Source organism: Rattus norvegicus, chromosome 4, assembly GCF_021556685.1.
Source record: "Rattus norvegicus strain SHRSP/BbbUtx chromosome 4, alternate assembly SHRSP_T2T, whole genome shotgun sequence".
NCBI lineage: Eukaryota > Metazoa > Chordata > Mammalia > Rodentia > Muridae > Rattus > Rattus norvegicus.
In genome coordinates, this window is record NC_141537.1 from 62,371,602 (window position 1) to 62,396,610 (window position 25,009).

Genomic DNA, 25,009 nt, shown 5'->3' on the forward strand with positions numbered 1-25,009 from the left:
ATTTAAACTTCACTAATTATATATACTCCATCAACCTAAAGTAATTAAATAATTATAAAGTGCTTCATAGGAAATCACTATAAAAACATACAGTCTTCCGGAAGTGTTAATTATATCTCATTTTTTTAAGTGATAAGGCTTTATCTACTTCCCTTAAAAATGATGGACGTAATTAACAGCTTATACTCTTTTTCTGTATATTTTATGGATACACTGTGAATTCAAACTCATCAGCTAGGGGATAAAGGACAAAACAATTTAAATCGTTGAAGGTCTATGGCCAATGAGGACTCCAATTCAATCCAAAGCTTCCCTCCACGACCTTGTCAAATGACTCAGGAATAGATTCTAAGCTCCTGCTCCATCTAGGCATGCACCTACTGCTCACAGCGGGAGACAACACATGAGCACATGACAACAGTGCTCTACGCTCTCTGCAGCTTTCAGAGCCTGCAAAAGTAGGAAGCGAATTGCTTGACTCTTATCTTGGGTTAAAATGCACTTGCACATTTCTATATGCACACTTTAGATTTAAAATGTAATGCCTTCTCAAACTAAATGTATATGCATTATCTGTGGTTTTCTACATATTGCTTTCTCTCCCCAGCTCTCACCAGTCTGACTCTTGCAAATTATTTGAAAAAGCACACATGGATCTACATGAGAGTCTACCGTTCCACTGAAGCCTTGTACACGATTCATGCTTTGCTTCCCCCAGGATGACAATGACTGCTCCCAGGTTTTAACTGTTACTTCATTGGGCATTCCTTTATTATTTTTTATAGTGTTAATAATGGCAACAAGAAGATGGGAGCATCTACATATGAAAAAGTCTAGAACAAAATATGAAAAGGTGGTTATTTCTGCAAGACAGAATTATAGAGGACTTTCATTTTTAACTATGCAAATTTCTATGACATCTCAATATTTTAAGTTGGTATATTACTAATTAGTGCTATTTGTTAATTTGAGCCCTATGTGTGACATATGATATTCATCATTACCTACGATAGTATCCATTTTAATATAGAGTAATAGGCAATTGAATTTTCAATCTTAAACATATTAATTTAGAGATTTAATCCTCAGAAATTAATTTCCATATGTTGAAAAACTAAAACCTGTACACAATTCTTTAAAAACATGAACAATTTGGGGCTCTACCAACCACAATCCCAAAGCAAAAGAGTCAAGTATCTGTATTCAGCATATTTTAGAGTTCTGCACACCAAAAAAACAAGTTTTGTCATTATTGTTTTTGTTGTTTTGTTTTGTTTTAAATCGACAGTTAAGAGCACTTGCTATACTTGCAGAGGACCCACATGGTGACTCACAACTGTCTCTACTTTCAGTTCCAAAGGATCCAATGCTCTGTCATGACCTCTACAGGCACCAGGAACATAGGGAGTACACAGACCTACATGCTAGCAAGGCACTCGTACACATAAAATCAGATAAATAGATCTTCCTTAAGCATTGCTACATATTACAAGTCCAGTGGAACCATCTGAGGTTCCATGGGACTCACCGTCTCTGGTTTTCCGACTCCATTTTGGCTTGTTCCAATGCCAGCTCCTCGGCTACTCTTCTTTTCAATTCTTCATCAGAAACTACAATTAACAGAAAGCAGGAGATAAAGCAAGTGGCTCACTAAAACAAAAACAAGAAGAGACGGTTAAGCTGCATCTGAATGGGCAAAAGTGTGCCAGGTGGTCAGTGTCTCCTTGGAATTCCCTGCACTGTAGAAAAGGCCAATTAGTGCACTTCAAGAGTAATTGAATCAAGAGTCCCCTGGTAACTTAGAAATTTCCACACCTGCCAAAATGTATAATAAACTCAAGGAACTGCTTGCTGTCCAAGTGGGGACTAAGCCATTAAGTGAAGGTCTTTAAAATGATGTCCTAACATTAAAGTCCGACAATATCTATAAAAGGAGGTCAGACTGTTAAGTACTTTAGGGACAAAAGTGACACTAGGAGCTTTTCAATTCAATAATTAAATAATTAACATAAATATTTATTACAGACTATGAAATATTTGTATTTATATTTATTTTTCCATAATTTATGAAAATAGTATTTATGATTAATGGGTATTTGGAAACCATATTTTCTGAGATATGTGTCATTCAAATTCAAAGCAAAAGAGTCTAGAGCCAAGAACTAGAGAAAAACACAGAATAAACAGTACTGAGCACACAGCTGGAGCTTCCTAAATACCTGGAGACTTCATTGGCAACATCTGGCCTTTCCAATTAAAAGATTGTATACGATATGTCTTGTAAAGATTCTTACAGCTATAACAGTAAATAATGGACACGTTTTACAGACTACTTAAGAGCTTTCCATAAGAAATAAGCAAAAACTATCTCTTCCTCATTAGAAAGAAACTAAAATTATTTAGTTTTAGCAGAAAACATCAGAACCATTGGGAGGATTTAAGAAAACAGAGGACCTAATGTTATTCCTAATAGTTCCACTTCTTAGACGGAAGACCAGACAATCTGTATACATTATTTGGTGACTCAGACATAAGAGATATGCATCTTGTCTCAGACATATACAAAAACTTACTTACAGTATGATACAAACCCTTTTTTAAAATATGGTACTAACTCAGCACTGACTCTAATCCGCAATGATACATAAAAGGTTGGAAGGCTGTTTCCCCTCGGCTATAGACTGTATGGAAGCAGTGACAGCATCAAAGAACATCATCAAGGAATGAAAAGAGGAGTCACAGAATGTGGGGTGGGGGGAGGTCAGCCAACCAGAGCTTACAGGAGACTTGTAGCTAGAGACTGTAATAAACAGCTCATAGCCAAATGAGAAAATATAACACCAATAAAACCCAATAAAGAATATAAATAGGCATTGTTTAAAAGAAGATAAGCAAAAGGCAAAAGGATACAGAAAACGGTTCTACATTAGTCTTTGGGAATATGCAAGCCAACGCCACAATGAAACGCCACTTGATACATAATGATACACAGACGCTGCAATCAGAAAGGCAGAGTGAGAAGTGGTGAAGAGAGAAACCCAACCCTCATACATTACTGGTGGGGACATAAATGGCATCACTAGGGAGAGTAAATGACACCACTGTCAGGATAAACAAGTTGGCAGTTTCCCAAAATCCTAAATGTGATCCAAGAGTTGAGCTTTCAGGTACTGCATATGCTCAAGAGAACTGAAAGTATTTACTCATACAAAAACTTGTTTATAAAAATGTGTAACATAATTATTTATAATAGCCCAAGGGGGAGACGATCTAAATACATTCAGCTAATAAACAGGTAACCAAACTATGGCACATCCATTCATATATAATTATATAAAAAGGAATGAAGTCCTGGTACATGCTACAACAAAGACGTAAGGGAAAGGACTCAGACACAAAAGGTTATAAATTGTTAGAATGTGTGCTTCGCACTTAGTATGCCCAGGCAAGCTAGTACGCTGAGGTGAGGGGTGGCTGCCTGGATGGAGAAGGTGGGGAACAAGAAAGACACAGGGTCCCTTCCACTCTTGGGGATGGTGATCCGTGTGGACGAATGTGTGCATATGCACTTTTCCTGTCTTTTGTCCATCTGGTTGGTTGGTTGATTGGTTTGGTTGGTTGATGTGTTTGTGGTGGGGTGGTGTATACTAGTTCCTTTGAAGTTTTTTAAAAACAGATCATTACTATGTTGGCCAAGCTGGCCTCAAACTCACAATTCTGCTGCCTTACTTTGATTGAAACTGTTCTAAATTACACTACTTAAGCTAAAAGCAACTGAACTGCTCACTTTATATGATAAATACAGCCCAGTAAGGAGTAATATAAAACAGGGAACAGCATCGTCCTGGCTAACCCTACAAGCTGGAAAAGCAAGGTGCCCAGGCAGCAGTTTTCTTGTGAGGTTGCTCTCTAAGGGTCTTTCCTAACTGGAGGCTGTTTCTGTTCTGTTTCTCCCTCGTTTGGAGTGATGCTGTGAAAAAGACAGCCTTCATTTTGAAAAGGTCAAAGGTCACACACAAACCAGAAAACTGTGTTACAACAGAGAATTACTCTTGCATTCAGGTAAATGTTAAGGTTGTGGTTTTCCTAAGGTTTTTAAATAATAAAAGAAACAACAGAGAAACTGCAAGCAGCAATAGCTCAAAAGGGAGCCTCTGTTTTCCTAAAACCTAGACTTTGGGTAAGCAAATAATTAATCTCTCACTTTTGACTTCCTCAGCCGATTACAAGTCTTGTGAATGAACCTGCCAGACCTACAGCTCTAAACTATGCACCATACAGGGATATCAACATGGCCAACTTCTCAGAAAAGCTCTCAATGTGAGACAATCCTCTCAGGTTGGACACAGCTCCACCAGAAACACACATAATTAGTACTACCTGGTCAAAACATAGCCTGGAGTCTGGCAGACCAGGGTGAGTAGCACACTGTCAATCTAGAGACGCAGCCGCACTTGAGTTCAAATCACAGAACACTTTTTCTTGGGTAAGATTCACTAGGATTCTCTATCAACACTCAAATAAAACTAGGCCTCTGGAAGACCTCAGTAGATTAAACCTAAATGAGTCACTGAGATCAATCTTCCATGTAAACTGAGAAAAATCTCATGTCTTTTTGGTTTATTAGGTCATTTCTCCAAATTATTGGGGTCTAATAGGCAAAAAAAATAAAAAGTATATGCTCATTGTGATTTTTTAAGATCATACAAAATATGCGACGACTACAATCAAATTAATGTATTAGCCACCACAGTTTATCATGGATGTATTGTTAGGTCTTATCAAATTTCAAATGCAAAATAAAATATATAAAATAAAGTCACCATGCTGCATATTCTTTCTGTCCAGAGCTTCCTCTCCCAGAGCTGAAAGTCAGCAACCTACATCCAACATCTATCTCCCTAGTCTCCATGCCACATCGGTGGGCCCAAGTTTTCAGGCTCCACCGGGAGTCTCCGAGCACACAGCACATCTCTCTGCATCTGATTCCTTTCACTTAGTGCAATGACAGATCCTGGTAGCTCATTTCCTGTCCGTGGCACTGGAGCTTCCTACCAGGGGAAGGCCCAAGTGAGCAGTGATGTGATCACCTGGGACAAAGAGAAAATGGCACTGCCAAACGGTGACCAGGTAGGTGGATTACAAGGCCATGCAGGTGAGACTGCAGGCACAGTGCTGTGCAGAGGGGAAGGGATACAGACTGGGGTTGCGATTTCTTTCCCAATACTCTCTGCCTGTCCAATCACCCCCAAGGCCTGTGGTGAGGCTAGAAGCAAGAGCAATGGAATAGCGTAAAATAGGAAGGCCACAAGGGGAAGGGAAGACGCAAACACGGAAGTACCTGCAGGAAAGAAGAGAAAAGAAGAGAAGAAGGCAAGAAAGCTCTAGAAGACATGCCCGAGTGATGGCTGGGGAACAGCCCTTCTGGGAGGTAGAGAGAACAAAACATGGATATATAATGCCCTAGCTATTTCTAAGCAATGAGAGAGAAAAATTATAACTTTTGGTCTCAAGGTCACAACAGGAAAAGTAATTACCTAGCATGTATCCGGATTTTAAAATGACAAAAGATAACTCACGACCTAGCATAAAGAATTTGGAATCTACAGTAGCAGATCAAAGCACAGGCAGAAAATGAGCAGTGTGCTAATGGCTCCTGAGCAAACCTAAGCTTCATGTTATTTGTTTTTAAATCAATAGAATACAGAATCAATAGAATACAGAAATACAGAATGTATTTCTTCTGATAGGTCAGATCCAAGTGCCCAGGAGAAAAGGATACAGCACTCAGAGCCTGCTATTTAAAACGCCTTTTCTGGAAACTTCTCCAACTCTCCAGATCTGAACATTTTCTCAACTACAGCTGTTACTAGACTAAAAGGTCAGGATTTCAGGGCTCACTGTTCTGAAAAGCTGAGGAAAGGCGACTTCGCCCATTAGTGCTGAGTCCCCAAGCAGACCTTTAGGAACTGGGAAGGTTTGAGAGGTGACAAGTGTGAGAACTGCTCGGGCCAGCTAACGGTGACTGGCTACAGAAATCTGCACATGCTGTTTCAAGGCCAGTGAGTATCGCTGGCCCTGTGGCTTCCGCCTGCATACACATGTTCCCTCTGCAATGTTATGGCTTAAAGATGTTTTCTTCAAATGCATGTACCCCATACCTTGTAAAAGTCTCAAAACTCACTAGAAGTTCTCGATACTGAATACATTTTAATGAACACTAGCATGCAAATGTAACAAAAAAAAAAAAAACCCTAAGAACTGCTGCTGCTGCTGCTTGATTATATCAAGTGTGACCTTAAACCTCTTACCTGAAAACAATTCTTGATTAAAACCAGCTCATGATTCCTAGCAAATTTTTATTTGCTCACTTGTTTTAACTAAAAAGAAGTTTTGGATAGTTCAAATAGTTTTCTGGAAATCCTGTAATTCTCTTCTCAACTAATTTCTAAACTATAAATGTGTGTTTAAGACCAGGTAAGAACCTCCAAGACGGCTAACCTTATTCTGAATAGTCTTTGGAACTGTGAGAACCATGATCACGCTCCGCAGAGAAGTAGAGCACCACTCCCTTCAGCTCTTCTATACCATCTGATGTTAGGGTCCAAGAATGGCTGAAGGAGGACCCCAGACTCAAACAAGATGCAAAGGCAAAGAGCGTTTATTTATTCTGCTGCAATTACCAGCATGAGAGCTAAACCATTCATCAAAATGGCAACATCTCGAGGGGCTCAGAGACACTCTTTTATGCCGAACTAGGGAAATTTTCTAGAAGGCTTAGGTAACCTCAACATGATTGATAGGGGCAAAGCAGTAACATTAGTACAATTTTGATTGGTTGCTATGTTGGTTTCATTATATTTGGTGAGACCTTGAAGAGTTTTGGAAACCAGCTCAGTACTGGCCTTGTTCAGTCCTCCAGCCAGGTGTCCCAGGAACTGACTCAGCTGCAGACTTATCCCCCCAAGTCAGGGCCATCACTGACTAAAGGACCATTGTCACTGGCTCCTTCTGAGGAGCCCGGTATGCAGCCTGGAGAACTGAAATTTTTATTCCCAAGGTTTTAGGACCTCTCATTGGCTTGTAGCTGAATCTATTACAGAGGCACCGATGACACCAGGGAGCAGTGACAAATCCCTGAGCTGTGAACAGAAACATGGAAGGCCTTATACAATCATCTACGGGAAAACACAATTCCAGATTGACAGAAACGTCTCAGATCTCATGGGACAAACCACCTTCCTATGCAACTTTTCCCACTTTTATGGTTTCTTTGCCTAATCCTTGCACATCGGTTATAGTATTTCTTTTGGAGGATGAGACAAGGTTTCTCTGTGTACCTCTGGCTGTCCTGAAACTTGCTTTGTAGACCAGATTGGCCTCAAACTCATAGAGATCTGCCTGTCTCTCCAGGGTACTGGGATTAAAGGAATGTGACACCATTGCCTGGCTTGACTAGAGGTGGGGGGTGGAGGTGCTGAATAAGAGAGAAACAATAATTCTTAATGGCTAATAAATTACTTAATAAAAACTAAAACTTGCTACTTAGAAAACACTGGTTCCTTTAAGATCACCCCTTCACTTAATCTCCCTTTGGGGCTTTAGTTAAAGATAGACATCATGTACGGTCATGAAAAATCTGCTATTTTCTGTGCTAAACACTGAGAGAAACTGTTTAGTCGCACCATGTGGAGAAAGTGTGTCACTGTTTAACACAAGCAGATTTTAGAGGATTCTACCTTCTCCAGATTTAGACACTTGAGCTACAGCCTGCAGCAAAAGATACACTCAAATAACACTTCCAACTCCACAGAAACACTTATTAATCGTAATATGGCAATAGATTCATTAATATGAAGAGAACTTATTTTTAAAAGCACTAATGGAAGCATCCATGCAATCAATGAAATACAACACAGAATATTACAGCTAAACAGCCCTGGCATGTGCTGCAGCATAAATCTTGTCCTTTGCCACATCTCCTAATAGGTGCAGGCTTTGATAACTAGGATAGATCTCAGGGGTAAATAAATATGTAACAGTTTGTCATTTGTCACACATTCTACCTGGAAGACAAACTTATTTAAACACACAAAAATACATATCCAAAAATAGTAAGTTCTGGCAACAATTAACATCACAATGTAATGTTATAGGAAACATATCTTAAAATTGCCTCAAAAATCTACAACCTGTCTACATGCCCTACAGGGCAACTGTGCCTACTAACACATTAAAGTTAGTGACAAGAGAATGAAAGTTCCTAACTGCACATTCATAATCAAAAATATTGTATCAGAAGACACAGTGTTACAAAGAGTTTGGCAACCTAAACATTTGGCACCAAGCTAATAGTCTATTTTGTAGTGTCTTTCCTTCAACAGGATTTATACACCTTTGTAAACTTCTAGCTTGAATGGCATAATATGCAAATAACCCCATTTCATTGTTTGCTTCATGATAAGCACTCACAAGCCAGACCCACATCCCCTTCTTTGTGAAAACACACATCAGTACTGGGCTGCAGAAACTGAATAGCAATAGATAAGTCTGTAATTCATAGCCTACAGTTTTCACATTCGTAAGCAGACAATGTGTAAAACCAGTATTGAGAAGCAGATACATCTAGTATTTCATGTCTTAATATCCTGAGTAATATTTGCAAGTCACAAAGCCTCTAGGAAAATAAGATCTATAATTTAAACTAAAAAATAATAATTACCCCTGGATATTGTTTTTTGATGCATAGCTTAATTTTTGCTTGTTTCAAAAATGGATATATTTTGTTCACTGGGGATACAAATATAAATTAAACAGCATTAACTCCCCAATCCCAAATGAAGTGTAAAAACCACACAAACCCTGTTCGCATTTAATCCAAATAGTCTCCAGTTTAGTTCTTCAAAACAAGAGCAAGCTAGAAATCAAAGTCTGGCCACAGCTTCCCCTAGCTTTGACTTTGCTCGGAGCCTTACATTGCTTCAGGCCACAGCTGTGGCATCTGTAAAATAAGGACCCAAACCATCAAGTTTCCAATATCTTTCCTTCCTCTGTAACCATGTTAAGCAGAAGACAGATGGACTGAATTCCAGTTTGTGCTCTAGAAAGCTTGCTGAAATGAACATAAAGAAACAAAGTGGTCTATCACAGGCAACAACATGCTGCCAGTTGTTCTACTTAAAGTGACATGTCATTCAGTCACAGAAATTATCTCCCAGGTCCCAAACCAGCAAAATATATATAGGATTTAAGATGGGGGGAAAAAGAGAACAAGAAACAAAATTGCAGGCACACAACTCCACACTGGTTTGCGGAATTGGACATCCATCTCAATGAGAAGCAAGGCACGCAGGTGTTGTATGGAGAGAACTATGGCTCTCTCTCAAAATACTTCCAAATAAACTATCCATACCAAGTTTCTGCTCCTGGACTCTCCCTTATGGAAAATGGAGAACTGTCCAAAACCATCAACACTTTGCTATTCACAAAGAAGGACAGGTATTCAGTAAGTTTTACTGTACCTGCTAAAATCTTTGCTTCAATGTTTGTACCCTGTTTTCTGTTCAATGATGGAATTAACATTAGCTGACCTCATGCCCCTCCCTCAAATCAAGGGCCACTAGGTATATCTAAACTAGGGAAATAAATTCCCTACACAGTACAACTATTTCAGCTTACTATGGCGCTCAGGTATAAGAGCTGAGACATAAACTAGCCCCTTACCATAAAGGAGATGATGATTAACAGGGCAAGGCTGTGTTGCTGGGCTTTACTGGAAAGGAAACATCCCAAGAAACACTATCACTGAGGAGGTGGGACCTGAGCAAGCCCTAAATTAATATAAAATGGAGAAGGAAAACAAAACCTGTTTGGAATAAGTGAAAATGGAAGGGTATGCTGAACTGTGGAAGCTTCAGACACCAGGCCAGAAACCTGTGAAAGAAGTGCTCAGAGGCCAGGTTTCAGACTATACAACCTCGGAATGACAGAAGGAACAAATGTCTAGCAGGAATTTTTATCTGACAAGGAAGAGGAAGGTAAGACACTGTGTGGTTCTCACTGTGAGGCCCCACACAGCAGCACCACAGGGGACTATTAGAAACCCACAGAAGCAAAGCCTCATGGGATGGGACCCAACTATGCACTACCAAGAGCCCACGAGTCCTGGGGTGCGAATGAAGGTGGACAGCCACTGGCAGTGGAGACCAGCAGTGAGGGTGGGGTGGGCCTAAGATTCAAGACTTTCTCCATGAAAAACATCGCCTGAGACGGTGAGATGAAAGAGAAAGATGGCAGAGGCACAGACAGACCAGGAATTAATACCCATGATGGTCAATTACGTAAAGAGGAGAGATCCATGGAGAAAAAAAGATAATGAGCTCTGTTTCAGACACATTCAACCGCAAGTAATGGAGCAAGCACTACACAGGGCTGTCGGCAATTAGGTATCTGGGCCTGAAACTCAGATCTTATGTGAGACTTGGGTGAAAATGCAGGTCTGAGAATGTTATCACAGATCTGAGCTCAGAGAATTCTCCCAGGATGGGGCAAACCTGTCAGAAGAGAAGGGTAAAAGACTACAGAGCAGACTTAAAAATTCACTGAAGGCGGACTGAAAGGCATCGTTACAGACAAAGAATTGGACAAAAGGATAAAAACCAAGACAGCAGATGTTGAAACAATAAACAGACTGCACCCCATGCAATGCCCATCGACTGGCAGCAGCTACCTGGAGTGACATGCAAAGGAAGACTGTGAGGCCAAGTCCAGGTTCAGTGAATTAATGTCTACCTTGGGCATTCGAGGAAGAACTAGCAATGTGGCTTGCAAATCACCTCTCATTCAGAGGAACGTGTGCAAATCGGGTCATGTGTGCATTAGGAACCAGTGTGGGGAGAGTAATAGAGGCAGCTATTATAGGCCTCTGGGCAACAACTTTAGAAAGGAAGCAAGAAAGGATGGGAAAATATAAATAACAGATCATTTTTCAAGTGGTGGAAATCCATGCATCTTTGAAAGGCAGACATAATTAATAATATATTACTCAGCTATAAGATACTGTTGAATGCTAGGTATTATTTCTCAAAATAAATTTAGAGGAGTAATATATACTTATGCAGGCTTCATAGCACCATTTCCTACAGACTATTTGATAGCAGTGAAACAGAATGGACAAGCCCATCATCACATGCTAAAACAAAAATTTAACCAAGACAATGCCCTTACTTGAATAAATTGCTTTGGTAAATAGAACGTCAAGCCCCATCCAGTATTTACCATCGTAAATGAACCCTCATCCTACCATCATTACCTACTATGTCTGCCAGTAATGTGTGTACTTAATCCTCATTCTCTACTACACAGTTGTTAGATTCCACAATTCCACTAAACTCTACTTAACTCTCTAAGTTCTGTCCAACACTATTTTCTAAGGGACCATTTACATGTTTATAGGCAATCAAAATTCAAGGGAAGCAAAAGACCCAAAAGTCTATAAATGAAATTTGTCTTCCAACATTTGATACCATGAAGAAAGTCAACTAATCTCATCTTAATCCATGACTTAACCAGCATACCCCTGTTAAGAAAGAAGACAAGAGTCCTGGTCCTAGGTGCTGAACCACTACAAGACAGCAAAAACAGCATAACAGTGTCTCCTGAAAAGTTTTCGTTTTTCAAAGAAATTTACATTTTACATTCCCACTTAGTTCTTGCTTTATTTGTGATAGTTCACCTATATTAAAATGTCAAGGCACCATATTAGTGTATGTTTCATTAAGCCATCGTACAATATCTCCATCTCTATTTCCTATTTAATTCAGATTCTGACCATTAGATCAGCCTCTCAAGGTCAGATTATAACTACAGCTCTGTTGTTTTTTCCTTCCTCTAAAGTAACAAATCTCCACTTAACATTCAGAAAACACTCTTGCAATGAATTCATAAGCAGTTATAATCTTTAATAAAACAAAAATATCTCTCTGTGAAGCATTGTGGAAGCTCAGTGGCTCAGCAAATTGTGGCTGATCTGTCTTTAAAACACGAGACTACAGAGGGATTTCAAGACCAAAGCATGGTTGGCCTTTTCCTAAAAGTAAAATAAACCATTCACAGTAAAAGTGGGCTGAAAAGATGATTACAATATAAGAAAAATCATTTATTTATGAGAGTCATAAAGTCCCACGAGTCTCCTTAATATGGATGTTAGATGGAGAAAGATGTGAGATTTCGTCTCACTGTTAACAGACATCTAATTTGTGCGACTTCATGTGCTGCCTAAGGTTTAGGAGTGTCAGTCCTATAGAACTGCAAGGACAATATGAAACACACAAGGAAAGACGAAGGATGTGGTGCGACAGTTTCCTAGCACACACGAAGTCTTGGGTTCCAAACCCTAGCACCACATAAAATCAAATTTAAGATGACACATTAAATCCTAGCACTCAGTGGGATTTGGGAGATCCTAAATTCAAGATCATCCTTAGTTATAGAGCAAGTTTGAAGTCAGTCTAAGCTCCATGAAACACTGCCTCAAAAAAGAAAAGTAGAAAAGTAAAAGGGAATGCTATAAAATAATGAAAAATGTCATCTCTGCTCAGACCACTCTTGTCTTCTGTTTTAGCTGGGATTGAACCAGAGCTTTACGAATTCAAAGTGCTCTGCCACTACCCTCAACTCAACCTCCTATTCCGCTTCCTAGGCCAAAACAGTTTGTATTATGACTATGATCCTGAAGAAAAATAGGTAAGAATCCAACACAAAATTTTAAGCAATATAATGCCCAAAGTGTAATTAAAAAAAAAAAGAACAAACTTATAAGAAAACAATGAGATCTCACTATGTAAACACTGAGCTACAGATACTCCAGCAGATGTAAGGAAATGATCTGAATTTTGAGCTGATGTTAAATCAGCACAATGACAAAAGCAATAACTGGAGGTACATGAAAGTTGTATTTCTAGAAAATGCAAGATACTTTAAAACTGTATCAAAATACGTTGTTTACATATTAAACAACTGGGCTCTAGCCTGGGTAAAGGGGTTTTGAATGGCATGAACTTCTGATGGGACAGTCAGAGGCTGAGGACACAACACACTTCTTCAAGTACAGCCACCGAGCACCACCCCCAGTATCACAACTCACACCTTAAGTACCGCAGTGCCCTGCCTCCAAGAACCACTGCTCTCAACTAAAACACCCACCCTGATCAAAAATAAAACACAGGAACCCTTGATTCTTATGGTTGGCGTGACCCACTAGCAGCCAACAAATATTCTGATAAAAAACAGAGGTGAGGGTGGAAAGCCAGCTCAGTGGATAAGAGGAGCATTTTTGCTCTTGCAGAGAAAACAAGTTTGAGCCCAGTACCCAGAATAGTTCACAACCACCTTTAACTCCAATTTCTGCAGCTTCCATACCTTGTTGGCCTCCAAGGGCATCAAGTATGTACATGGTATACGGACAAATATATAAAGGTAAAAAACATACACATAAAATAAAATTTCAAAATACGGAAATAATAAAATGGGACAGTGAGATGTCCACCCCAAATAAGCTTTTTCTTTATCTCCTCTTCAGCTTCCTCAATCTCCATACTTACAAAACAAAACCAAGTTTGCCCAATTCCACTCACTGATTACAGTGAATTCTCTTACAGTTTAACTACTTCTAACTAGTCACTTGTCATCTGTTTCTTTCCTGATACCACAAGCTGTACCCTAAAATGACAATGGTGCCATTAGTAACCCAGTGGAAAAGACAGAGACAAACTGCAGCCCTGGGGGCCGCAGAGGTATCAAGAGTACAAGAAGCCAGAGACAGCAGGACTGCTGCAGTAGTTTCAGTCCCAGCCACTGGCACTCTCAGATACTGCCTTCTGGAACATTCACAGATTTATGTCTTTCCATCGACATACCTTCCATCAAAATTATCCATATCAAATAAATGTTGGCCAACTAAAACTAAATGCATCATGGACGATAGTATCAGAATTCACGCCAAACCCTTCAATGGAGCCACAGTATTTGATATTCTAGGAAAAGGAGAGAGGAAATTATCATTACTCACCTAAAATAACCACTAATAATTCAGAGATTCCCTTTTGAACTTGTTTCTCTAAATGCCTAAAATCTTCTCTAAATGCCTACAGTTTTCCTGGTAGCACACAATATAAAACTACCGATAGCAGATAAAGACAACAAGAATCAGTATCATTCAAACATATAGGAAATCTGAAAAGAAAGCATTTAGAGTTCTTTTCAAATAACTTCAGCAATCAGATCCAGTCTTTGAGAGTGTTATCAGGTCAAGTCCCTATGGGAACTGCACTAATAATTAGAATATTAACTGATTCTCTACAAATAATAATTTCCAACATACATGATAATTTCATAAAATAATTTACTAAATCATTTGAGATTTCCACTGAAGGGGGTTTCTTACAAAGTTTTCCCCAGCTCTCATTCCATATCCCATCCCCCATCCTTTTAGAATAAGCAAACAAATTTTCTCCCATTTTGTGACAAATTGTAAACTACAGGTTTTAACACTTCTCCGTGGTTTTAACATGTTATATGATTTCATAACTAATAGAAGAAATTCACAGGAGAAAGTTAATCTAATAATTCACTATCTATAAAACATAAAAGTTTGTAAAAGATAGATATAATACTCAGACTTACACTCAGGTGCAGCTGAAATGTGGCTGTGAAATTATAAGAGTGTAAACTGCTACAAGTAAAATACTCTCCAGTCATGCCAGTGTTGAGGATGCTGGGGCTGTATGAACTGAAATACAGATTCACATCAGCTTTGACTTAAATGGGTAGAAAAACATAAACTTTATAAGAAGTACACTAGATTAATTCTAATGGAAGAAACAGTCTTACAGAACAATAGTTTCTCCTCGTGTTATCCTTTGGGACTTAATTTATCTATAAATTACCAATAAGATTTCTCTGGAAGAGGAATCCTGGATGTATTCAAAGATCAACAATAAATATCATCACACTAACAATGAAACTCTTCGACCAGAGAACCTCTGGCATTTGACTTTAAAAGTCCTGACTGGCCTTGTATGCTATTACATTAAGCCAGTACTATATTTTTCACAGGAGGTTGTTTTAAACATTTTTCAGAATGCCAACATGCTATGAACGGCAATTTTTTTAAACCCATAGAAAAGATTATTTAAAAAGAATCTGTGATGTGTCTTGCGGATTCAGGCACTAGGTCCAATTATATTAGTATTTTAGCTTCTAATGGGCAATGGTCACTTATTTACTGTAAATGAGTTTGACTTGACAGTAATAAGAATTAATGTCAATCTCTTTAATTCCTTTGAACAATGCTAAAGTCATAGACAATGATGAAAGATAAGGAGAAGAAAGGGTAAAGTAAAATTGATGTTGATCAACCATATTCTAAAATTTCATTTTCATAGCTAACCTAAGTGCCTATTAGGTATCTCTCTAGGGAACATGAAGGCTGATGGCAAAGACCGGGATCTACACAACACAGTAAAGCTATGTATACTTTAGACACAAAGCAATGAAAATAAAAATCTCTGAGCAAATTGAGCACCACCACACAGAGACACGGTCAGCTAAAACAGCACAACTACATAAAAAACACTACACGAATATTAATAAAGATGTTGTACATACAGAAAACAGTATTCGCAGTTCATTGAGGTGGTCAAGACAGTAGGTTGAGCACACTGTTTAGTCTTCGTTAGTTTTTTGCATGTGTCTACCATTTATAAATGTACAAAGAAACCATCGCGAAAACATACATATGCTAGGGATTATCCATGTATTGAGGAAAAAAGAATCATCTTCCTTCCTCCCTGTACACTTGATCCAAACACACATTTGTACTTTCATGACAGTTCAAGTTGTATTCAAACAGCGGCATTAATAAACTGGCAGATGAGGGAGAGATGGCTGGCAGTGAAGGGTATTCACTGTTCCTGCAGGAGTCGGGCGTGGCTCCTAGCACTCAGGCGGCAGTCATAAACACCTGCAACTCTAGCTCCGAGGGAGCTGACACCTGTTTTTGGCCTCTATCCAAGAGCTCCAACATGAACATAGTACACATAGACTTACAGGTTCACTCACATACCCATAAATAACAAATATTCTTAAAATAAATAGGCATAATTATAAAAACACCTTATCAGGTTTATGCCAAAGGCTGAAACAGGAAGATCACTTGAGCTAAAACTGGAGCGCAGCCGAAACAATTTATCAATAAGATCTTATGTCTTAAAAAAGTTTACATGTGTAACATTCTTATTTATCCACAAATTTTAGATTACATTTATAAAATTTAAAACATTGAAAAATTTAAAGTGAAGATGAACTTTAAGAAATCTTAATTCAATCATGAACATCAAATACACAAATTCCGTTAGTTTAACTGAGAGATAATTCAAACCATATTTGTACCCACAAAGATAGCTGGTATAGGCTGAAGTCCCTAAAAGTGACTATCGTAGAATCCGAGAAAACAAACGCTTGGCTTGGTCTGGTTTGGTTTAGCTTCATTTGGCTTAGTTTGGTATGATTTGGCTTTGTTGGTTTGGTTTTTCTTCATATGATTTCTGGGGAGCACAAGTCAACAGCACAAAACATACAGTCTCTTGCAACTACTATCTAGAAGCACACATGAATGGCTGTTTGCTGAAGAGTTCCTCTATAATTGAAATGATGACAGTCAAGCACTGAAAAGGGACATTCAATGGCTATATTAAATATAGGCAGAAAATGGAGGGCTCTCGAAAAGCAAAAGATGGTCTCTTTTCAGTCTAGATTTTCAAGTAGCATTTTATTTTTGTCTTCTATTTAGATATTTCGATTGATAATGCCAATCTTCACTGTATGATGAATGATGCATGTTACCAAGGAGAGCTGGTGAAAATTCTCAGCCACTGACTTAAGCAATCAGCTGAGATTAAGCCAGTCAGATAAAGGGAAAAGAGAAAACCAGACAGTATCTCCAGAATCTTACAACAAATATCCCAGAATTTAACAGTTCTATGGAGATCTTTTTGTACACAAAAGAGTGCTAACACAGAAGTCCTCACATGGGGGTCTATTTGACCAGGTGTGATGGCACACACCTTTCTTTAACTGGAGTATTTAGGAGGCAGAGGCAGGCAGAGCTCTGTGATTTCCAGGCCAGCCTGACCTATACTGCAAGTCAGAGATATATACTGAGTTCTGATCGCCCAAAAAAAAAAAAAAAAAAAAAATTCCACTTTGGCTGTGAAACAAACATAACAGACTACAGATTTGTTCTTTATTCTATGCTTAAAACGAATATATTAATAAAACTTTACTACAAATTTAAACTACATTATATTCATCCTTACAGTTTTTGTGGCCACTAGCAAAATAAAACATTTACGTGCTGATTAAATTTACACTTGGTAGCATCAAAATTCCGCTTTACTTCCTGAAAATGGAACCTGACAACTGCTCGCGGGTTCACAGCCACAGTGTCTCTAGTGAAAGCTACTATTTACCAAACTTCATGTGGTCCACGCACACACTGCAATCAGCGGGCTAAAATGAAAAGATTCTGAATACCTATTTGTAGGAATGAGATCTCAAAAACAAATCATCGCTTTCCACAACATTTTTGAGACAGGACAGCAATGACAAATGACAAGACACAATAAGAGATAATAGCTTTATCTTGGTTTTAATCTTCATATGATTTACTTGAGTTTAAAGGAAAATCAAACTAAACTATCCATTGCTTACAGCAGCAGAGGCTCCTCCACCAGATACTGTTTATACGACTTTGGATATAAACTGTAAATGCCATGGTGATACAGCAGGAGAAAAGAAAATCCAAACAGAAATTTAAACAGGAAAAATGACGTCTCTATAAGCAAAATACTCCACCTGACTCTACATTGAAATGAGGGTTTCTCAGTGTTGTCAACATTTCCAACACATAAACTATTGACCTGAAACCCCAAAGATAATTATGAATGTCAAATACAGTGTGAGGAACTCTTGTCCTCTAGGCCTTACTTTTGGTTGGGCACATGCTACTCAAAACAGACTGCGTTCTCTCAGCTTCACCTGCACTTGGTGACAGCCTGCACTTGGTGACAGAATGAAAATGGATACAATCCCACAGCTCCAAGAAAACCCAGGCCTGGCACTGGCTAGCCTCGACTCTGGGCCGTGCTGTGAGGGACACATACCTGAGACATGCAGAGCAGTAAGACACATGGAAACTAAGCTGCAGTATGGAATCAAGTACACAAAGTGTGGGTGTGAAACAAAGTACCTAATCTGGTGCTGCCACTGTCACTCCTCATACATCCTGCTACAATAGGAAAAATTCCAAGTTCTACTCCCTTTTTTGTTCTAGACTGGAAAGAGTCTCACAAATATGTGACTAGGGAAGAGAAACAGCTAAATGAATTTTTAGGCATACCCAGTGCACTTCAGCTAGAAGAGACTCAAGAGCAGAAGCCTATTCTGGCTTAGCAATTCCTCTCCTTTATTACTAGCTCTACCCAAAATGTATAAGAGAAAACTGGAAAATCAGTAAGGCACACTGTTATTCAATACATGTGAAAACCATTTTATTATTTCTAAAATGAAGGTCAGGAGTCAGTCTGCCCCATCCAACTAATTTAATTCTGAAACCACAGAGCTTTGCCCATGTCACTCCCACAGAGCATAGGCTCTAGGATCAGACCCCCAACATAGGCCATACCAGCCTGTCTGTGACTGTTTCCTGCCATGGAAACAAGTATAGCCACCATGCAGTAGGATTGCTGAGAAATGTATCCCCTGATTGATACCAACACTGATCACATTACATTTTAACTCCCATAAATATACATTATCGATCTTTGTTTCTTTTCCTGATCCTGTATAAAATACCCCGACAAAACCAACTGAAGGGAGAGAGGGCTCACTCTGGCTCAGAGTCTGAGGTTACAACTTTCACAGCGGTGATGTCACAGCAGCAGGAGCTTGAGGGAGCTGCCCTCATCACAGCCAGTCAGGAATCAGTGCTAGTGGGAGTCAGCACTTTGTCCTTTTACACTGTCCAGGACTCCTGCTCAGGGAAGGGGCTCACCCACACTTAGGATGGGTCTACCTATATCAATTAACCTAATCAAGATCATCCCTCACAGGCATGCCCAGAGGTCAATCTCTGTCAGAGGTGACAATCAATACTAACCACCAACTATCCAAGATCCTATACAAATAACTCTAAAAGTTCATTCAGGAATTTACATATTACATATCACTCTGACTCCATGACCTTTCCTACTCCAGTGATTCTTCAAGGTCACACCATCATGTATTTTCTGTTAAGTGTTCTCGCAGACTATTAATTCATTAACTCGCCATGGTTTGGAGGCGATAGCTTGCCTCTAAGAAAGTGTCTCAGTTACCAGAAACGTTGCTGCCAACTTGAGTAGCTGAATCAGTACTCTGATTTCTTTTCTCCTCTCTTCTCATACAGCAGCAAGAAGCCAGTGAAAATGTTCTTTATCACAAGTTTTCCTTTATTGTAATTTCATTCAGCAGAATTTGAAGTCTTAGATCTGCAACGCACTTCTCCACCCAACACAACAACCACACACACAAAATCTGAGTGTAACTTGGGACCATCTTATGCTGGCTGTGCCCATCAATACCTCACTTCTGATGTCTAGGTTCTGCTGCTAAACTCTGAGGATCACCAAAGCGCAAAAGAAACCCCTGCACTAACTCAATGCTTCCACTGATATGGTAACAGTCCCCAAGGGAATCCCAACTATCAACTGAAAAATAAACATCGGCTTGGGTCTACGGCAGTCTGCTCGGAATAACGTCAGGTAAAATATGAGTGCACTAGAGGGGACAGGGTGGTAATGTTTTCAGAGTTTAACATAAAGTTCTGTAAGAAAATAATTATTCAAAGCATGCATGCAATGACAGATTTACCACATTCTTAAGAAATGCAAATTATATCCAGGGGCCCTTTTTTTCCAATATAGCATGTCCAATTTTATAAAAGATGTAAATGGAGAGCTATAACCCACTTAAACATTTCTCTTAATAGCAAGCTTAGTTGGAATACATATTTTAAATGAGCAATAGTTATATTTTTATAATCTTAAAAATGTTTCTCTTAATCACCGTCATATTATTTTCAAGGTTCTCTCAAACTATCTATATTAGTCCATTTTTCATTGCTATAATGAAACACCTCAGACAGTCAAACTTTGCAAAGAAAAGAGGTTTGGTTAGTTCAGTTTTGGAAGCTGAAAAATCCAAAACTGCGTGGCCCAAAGGGGCCCTTAAAGGGGCCTAAGAAGTAGAAGGTATCACAATGGCAGGCTAATAACTGGGAAGAGGTCACACCTCACAACTGGAAACAGAGAAACTCTGAGATCCCATAACACGTATTTAATCTCTTCCCAGGGCAGTTTCTCAATAGCCTAAGGACCTCTGACTCCACCTATTAAAGGTCCCACCACCCCTGAATACCAGCATACTATAGAGACCAAAATCCCAATAAAAAAATCCTTTGAGGGTGAATCAAATTGTATCTATAATCCTGTCCTGGGTTCCTCTATATGAACCACAAACACCACTGCTGTGCATCTCTGCTACATCGAACAGACTTCAATAGGCTTAAAGCCAGGACAGCATCCTTTCCAGGTGACTCCTAGCACAGCTGCTTCTAGTCAACCACTCAAATCATCCTCACCTCAGCAAGGTCGGCAGCATAGCATCCCTGTCAGGTAGTACTCATCATTACAAATAACTCTGAAATAGCATGGGAGCAATCATCCATTGTTACAGAGGAGCAAGCCTGACCCTTCCCAAGCTGGCAGTGGCTTCCTGATGTCATAGGATCTGTTTGTCTTATATGTGTTTCTACCATGAGGTCCTAGCCTGAGCTGAGTTGATGGACAGTACTGTGCCCTTCAACCTCCAGACCTGTGTGCTAAACAGTTCTTTCTTGTGAAGTACTTACACGTATTCTACTGTAGTCACAAAAATATATATATAGTACTCTTTTTTCTTCTAGTACTTCTTTTATGTTGACTTCATTTTTGATGATTACTTTTTCCATCTGTTCACCTTTTTGCCCTGTACTCTTATCAGGGAACTTATGAAATCTGAAAACTGAACATGTATGCTGTAGGGAATGTTTGAAAGAATACTGGTCTATTTGGGGCTGTTATTCCCAACAGGTTAAATGACACTGATTTAGAGAACACATGCTGTTAAAATCACTAATGGACGGCATTTTAATCTCTACTAGCAAAACACCTAGCAGAGCAGTTATTGAAGCATTTTCTTTGTGTGTCTGTTGAGCTCTATGATTGCTGGTGGAGATCAGATAGTGGCTTCAGCCCCTCTATTGCTTGTTGCACATGCTGTTTCCTGCCATGGTGATGGGCAGTTATATGAAACATTTTTTTATTTGTAGTCATATAGTTTAATTTATGCTCATAATAGATTACTGATTACAGTCTGGACGCATATGGGGCACTGGTGCCGCAAAGCAGACTAATGAGCATTATAAAGGGTGATGGCTCTGAAACTATCATCAGGATGCTGCTCACTCAACTGGACAGGATCATCTGCTAAAACTTCTCAGCACCTGGGGTACACTTCCTGTCCTAATGCCCAATGATAAGTGTAACCGGGGCGGTGAATGTGATGTTCGGCTTTGCATTCGGGGTGCTGACTGGGAGTAAGAGTTCTCTACACTGAAGAATATTTGCAGTATCCAACACTTCCCTGATAGCAAGGACTAAAATTAAACTGGTCAATTTCCTTAAGTGCAAAATCCAAGAATTCTAAAAATTTGATCATGAGAATTTTGTCAACTTTTTAATGACAAAGCAGTTAAGTCAAGTTCATCCATGTTTTAAAATAATACAGTTAGCCCTCTATATTGAAAATATTGGGGAAAAAAATCTGTACATGTGCTGACTACACATGAGCTTGTCCTTTCTGTCAGTAGTACAGTATGACACTATTTATACTGTGCCCTCCAATCACATTGTGACACCTAAATTGGCAGAATGACAGAGAGATGACTTATGTGTATACAGGAGGACAGGTGTGTATACAGGAGGACAGGTGTGTATACAGGAGGACAGGTGTGTATACAGGAGGACAGGTGTGTATACAGGACAGGTGTGTATACAGGAGGACAGGTGTGTATATAGGAGGACAGGTGTGTATACAGGAGGACAGGTGTGTATATAGGAGGACAGGTGTGTATATAGGAGGACAGGTGTGTATATAGGAGGACAGGTGTGTGGTATGCAAATGAACTTACACAACCATGGGATCCTGGAGCCGAACCTCTAAAGTCCAAAGAAAAGACTCTAGGCAAACATAGTCACTTTTCATTGTTCCTCATAATAAATACACACTGGCACATGGTAAATAGATCACACTCTTAGTATCATTAATTTAAAATCAGTTCTTATTTTATTTTCTTAAAGACAGGGTATCATCTCACTATAGCCTTATCTGCCCTAGAACTTGCTATGTAGACTAGTTGGGTCTTGACCTCAGAGATAAACCTGTCTCTATCTCCTGAGTGCTGGGATTAAAGGTTTGTGCACAAGGACACTGTCATTAGGACAAAATGGTAACCAACAGACCATTTTGGGTAAAGATCTGGGAAAAGATCTTTACCAATTCTACATCTGATAGAGGGCTAACATCCAAAATATACAAAGAACTCATGAAGTTAGACTGTAGGGAGACAAATAACCCTATTAAAAAATAGGGTACAGAGCTAAACAAAGAATTCACAGCTGAGGAATATCGAATGCCTGAGAAGCACCTAAAGAAATGTTCAACATCCTTAGTTATCAGGGAAATGCAAATCAAAACAACCCCGAGATTCCACCTCACACCAGTCGGAATGGCTAAGATCAAAAACTCAGGTGACAGCAGATGCTGGTGGGATTGCAAACTGGTACAATCTCTCTGGAAATCAGTCTGGAGGTTCCTCAGAATATTGGATATTCCACTACCTGAGGACCCAGCTATACCTCTCCTGGGCATATACCCAAAAGATGCTTCAACATACAACAAAGACACGTGCTCCACTATGTTCATAGCAGCCTTATTTATAATAGCCAGAAGCTGGAAAGAACCCAGATGCCCTTCAACAGAGGAATGGATACAGAAAATGTGGTACATCTACACAATGGCGTACTACTCAGCTATCAAAAGCAATGACTTCATGAAATTCATAGGCAAATGGAATGAACTAGAAAATATCATCCTGAGTGAGGTAACCTAATCACAGAAAAACACACATGGTGTGCACTCATTGATAAGTGGATATTAACCCAAATGCTTGAATTACCCAAGACGCAACACATAGACCATATGAAACTCAAGAAGGATGACCAAAATGCGGATGCTTCACCTCTTCTTTAAAAGGGGAACAAAAATATCCATAGGAGGGGATAGTGAGGCAAAGTTTAGAGCAGAGACCAAAGGAATGGCCATTCAGAACCTGCCCCACATGTGGCCCATATATATACAGCCATCAAAACTAGGTAAGATTGATGAAGCTAAGAAGTGCATGCTGACAGGAACCGGATGTAGATCTCTCCTGAGAGACACAACCAGAACATGTCAAAAACAGAGGCAAATGCTAGGAGCAAACCACTGAACTGAGAACAGGACCTCCGTTAGAGGAATTAGAGAAAGGACTGAAAGAGCTGAAGGGGCTTGCAACCCCATAAGAACAACAATGCCAACCAGAGCTTCCAGGGACTAAACCACTACCAAAAGACTATACATGGACTGACCCTGGGCTCCAACTGTATAAGTAGCAGTGAATAGCCTTGTTGAGGTACCAGTGGAAGGGGGAAGCCCTTGGTCCTGCCAAGGTTGGACCTCCAGTATAGGGGATTGTTTGGGGGAGGGGGGAGGTAATAGGAGGTGGATGGAGAAGGGAACAGCCATATAGAAGGAAAGGGGGAGGGGTTAGGGGGCTGATTGATGGGAAACCAGGAAAGGGAATAGCATTTGAAATGTAGATAAGAAATACCCAATTTAATAAAAACGGAAAAAATAAATAATAAAATAAACTGAGAAATATTGGGGGGGGGGTATGTGCATAATGCCCAGCCAAAATCAGATTTGTTTTAAGCTTAAAATCAATAATAATGTGACATAAATTGCAGATGGTATAAAAATTACTTAAAAGTTTGTGAAGATTGTATTATTATGAGAAAGCAAACAGTTCTAGAAGTGTTGAGAAATGTAGTTAGTTGTCTGTCAGAATGTGTGTCAGGAGAAAGAGCTGCCACTTCAGAGTTACTGTATGGAAACATGCTCACCATCACTGATCCAAGAACAGAACAGGCAGAGACCCCTGAGAATTCCTTCAATTCCTTCCATGGCCACATCCTCAATGACATAACTACTTCCCATCAGGCTCTAACCCTTAAAGATTCTAGTCTCCCTCCCACATCACCAAAATAGAGACAAATTTTCCATCCAACACATTAATCCCCTGGTGACACACTCACAATCCCATCTAAATCATGGCAACTTACAAATGGCAAATACTATCTAACTTACAGACTACACTGGTCTCAGACGCTAGAAGCTCATCTTTGTCCACTGTATAGGAAGCAAAACAGTACAAGAAAAACTGAGTCTGCAAGCTGTCTGCAGTAGGCACAAGATGGTTGCATGTTGGTAATGATAAAGAGAACAAGGATGACGTTAGAGTAGAGGGAAAGACGCCCACCAGAAGGTTTTACAGGGCACTGTCGGGGGAATCCAGGAAGATGAATTAAAGGAAACACACACAGCCTTCGCCCTCCTCCCTGAATAGGAAAAGTCACAGCAACACAATTCCTCCAAGTCTTCAGCTGTAAACCCATAAGCACCTGAACAATGCAAGGCCACACACTTCCTGGGAGCTACAGGGCATGGGGAGTGTAGCAGCCCTGTGAAGTAGTGCGAGGGTGAATGAGCAGGC

General features: G+C 39.5%; 1 protein-coding gene across 8 annotated transcripts in view; it reads right to left on the reverse strand.

Moving 5' to 3' along the window:
* Chchd3 (coiled-coil-helix-coiled-coil-helix domain containing 3) overlaps positions 1–25,009 on the reverse strand; it is a 256,469-nt gene that overhangs the window by 203,600 nt on the left and 27,860 nt on the right. For all 8 annotated transcript variants that reach the window (XR_015685388.1, XR_015685387.1, XM_087656520.1 and 5 more), the window contains one exon: positions 1,529–1,610. Coding sequence is in view for 6 of the 8 variants with exons in the window: in XM_087656517.1 (XP_087512643.1) it covers positions 1,529–1,610 (82 nt within the window). In the remaining 2 variants the exon portion in view is untranslated. The remainder of the gene's footprint in view (positions 1–1,528; positions 1,611–25,009) is intronic.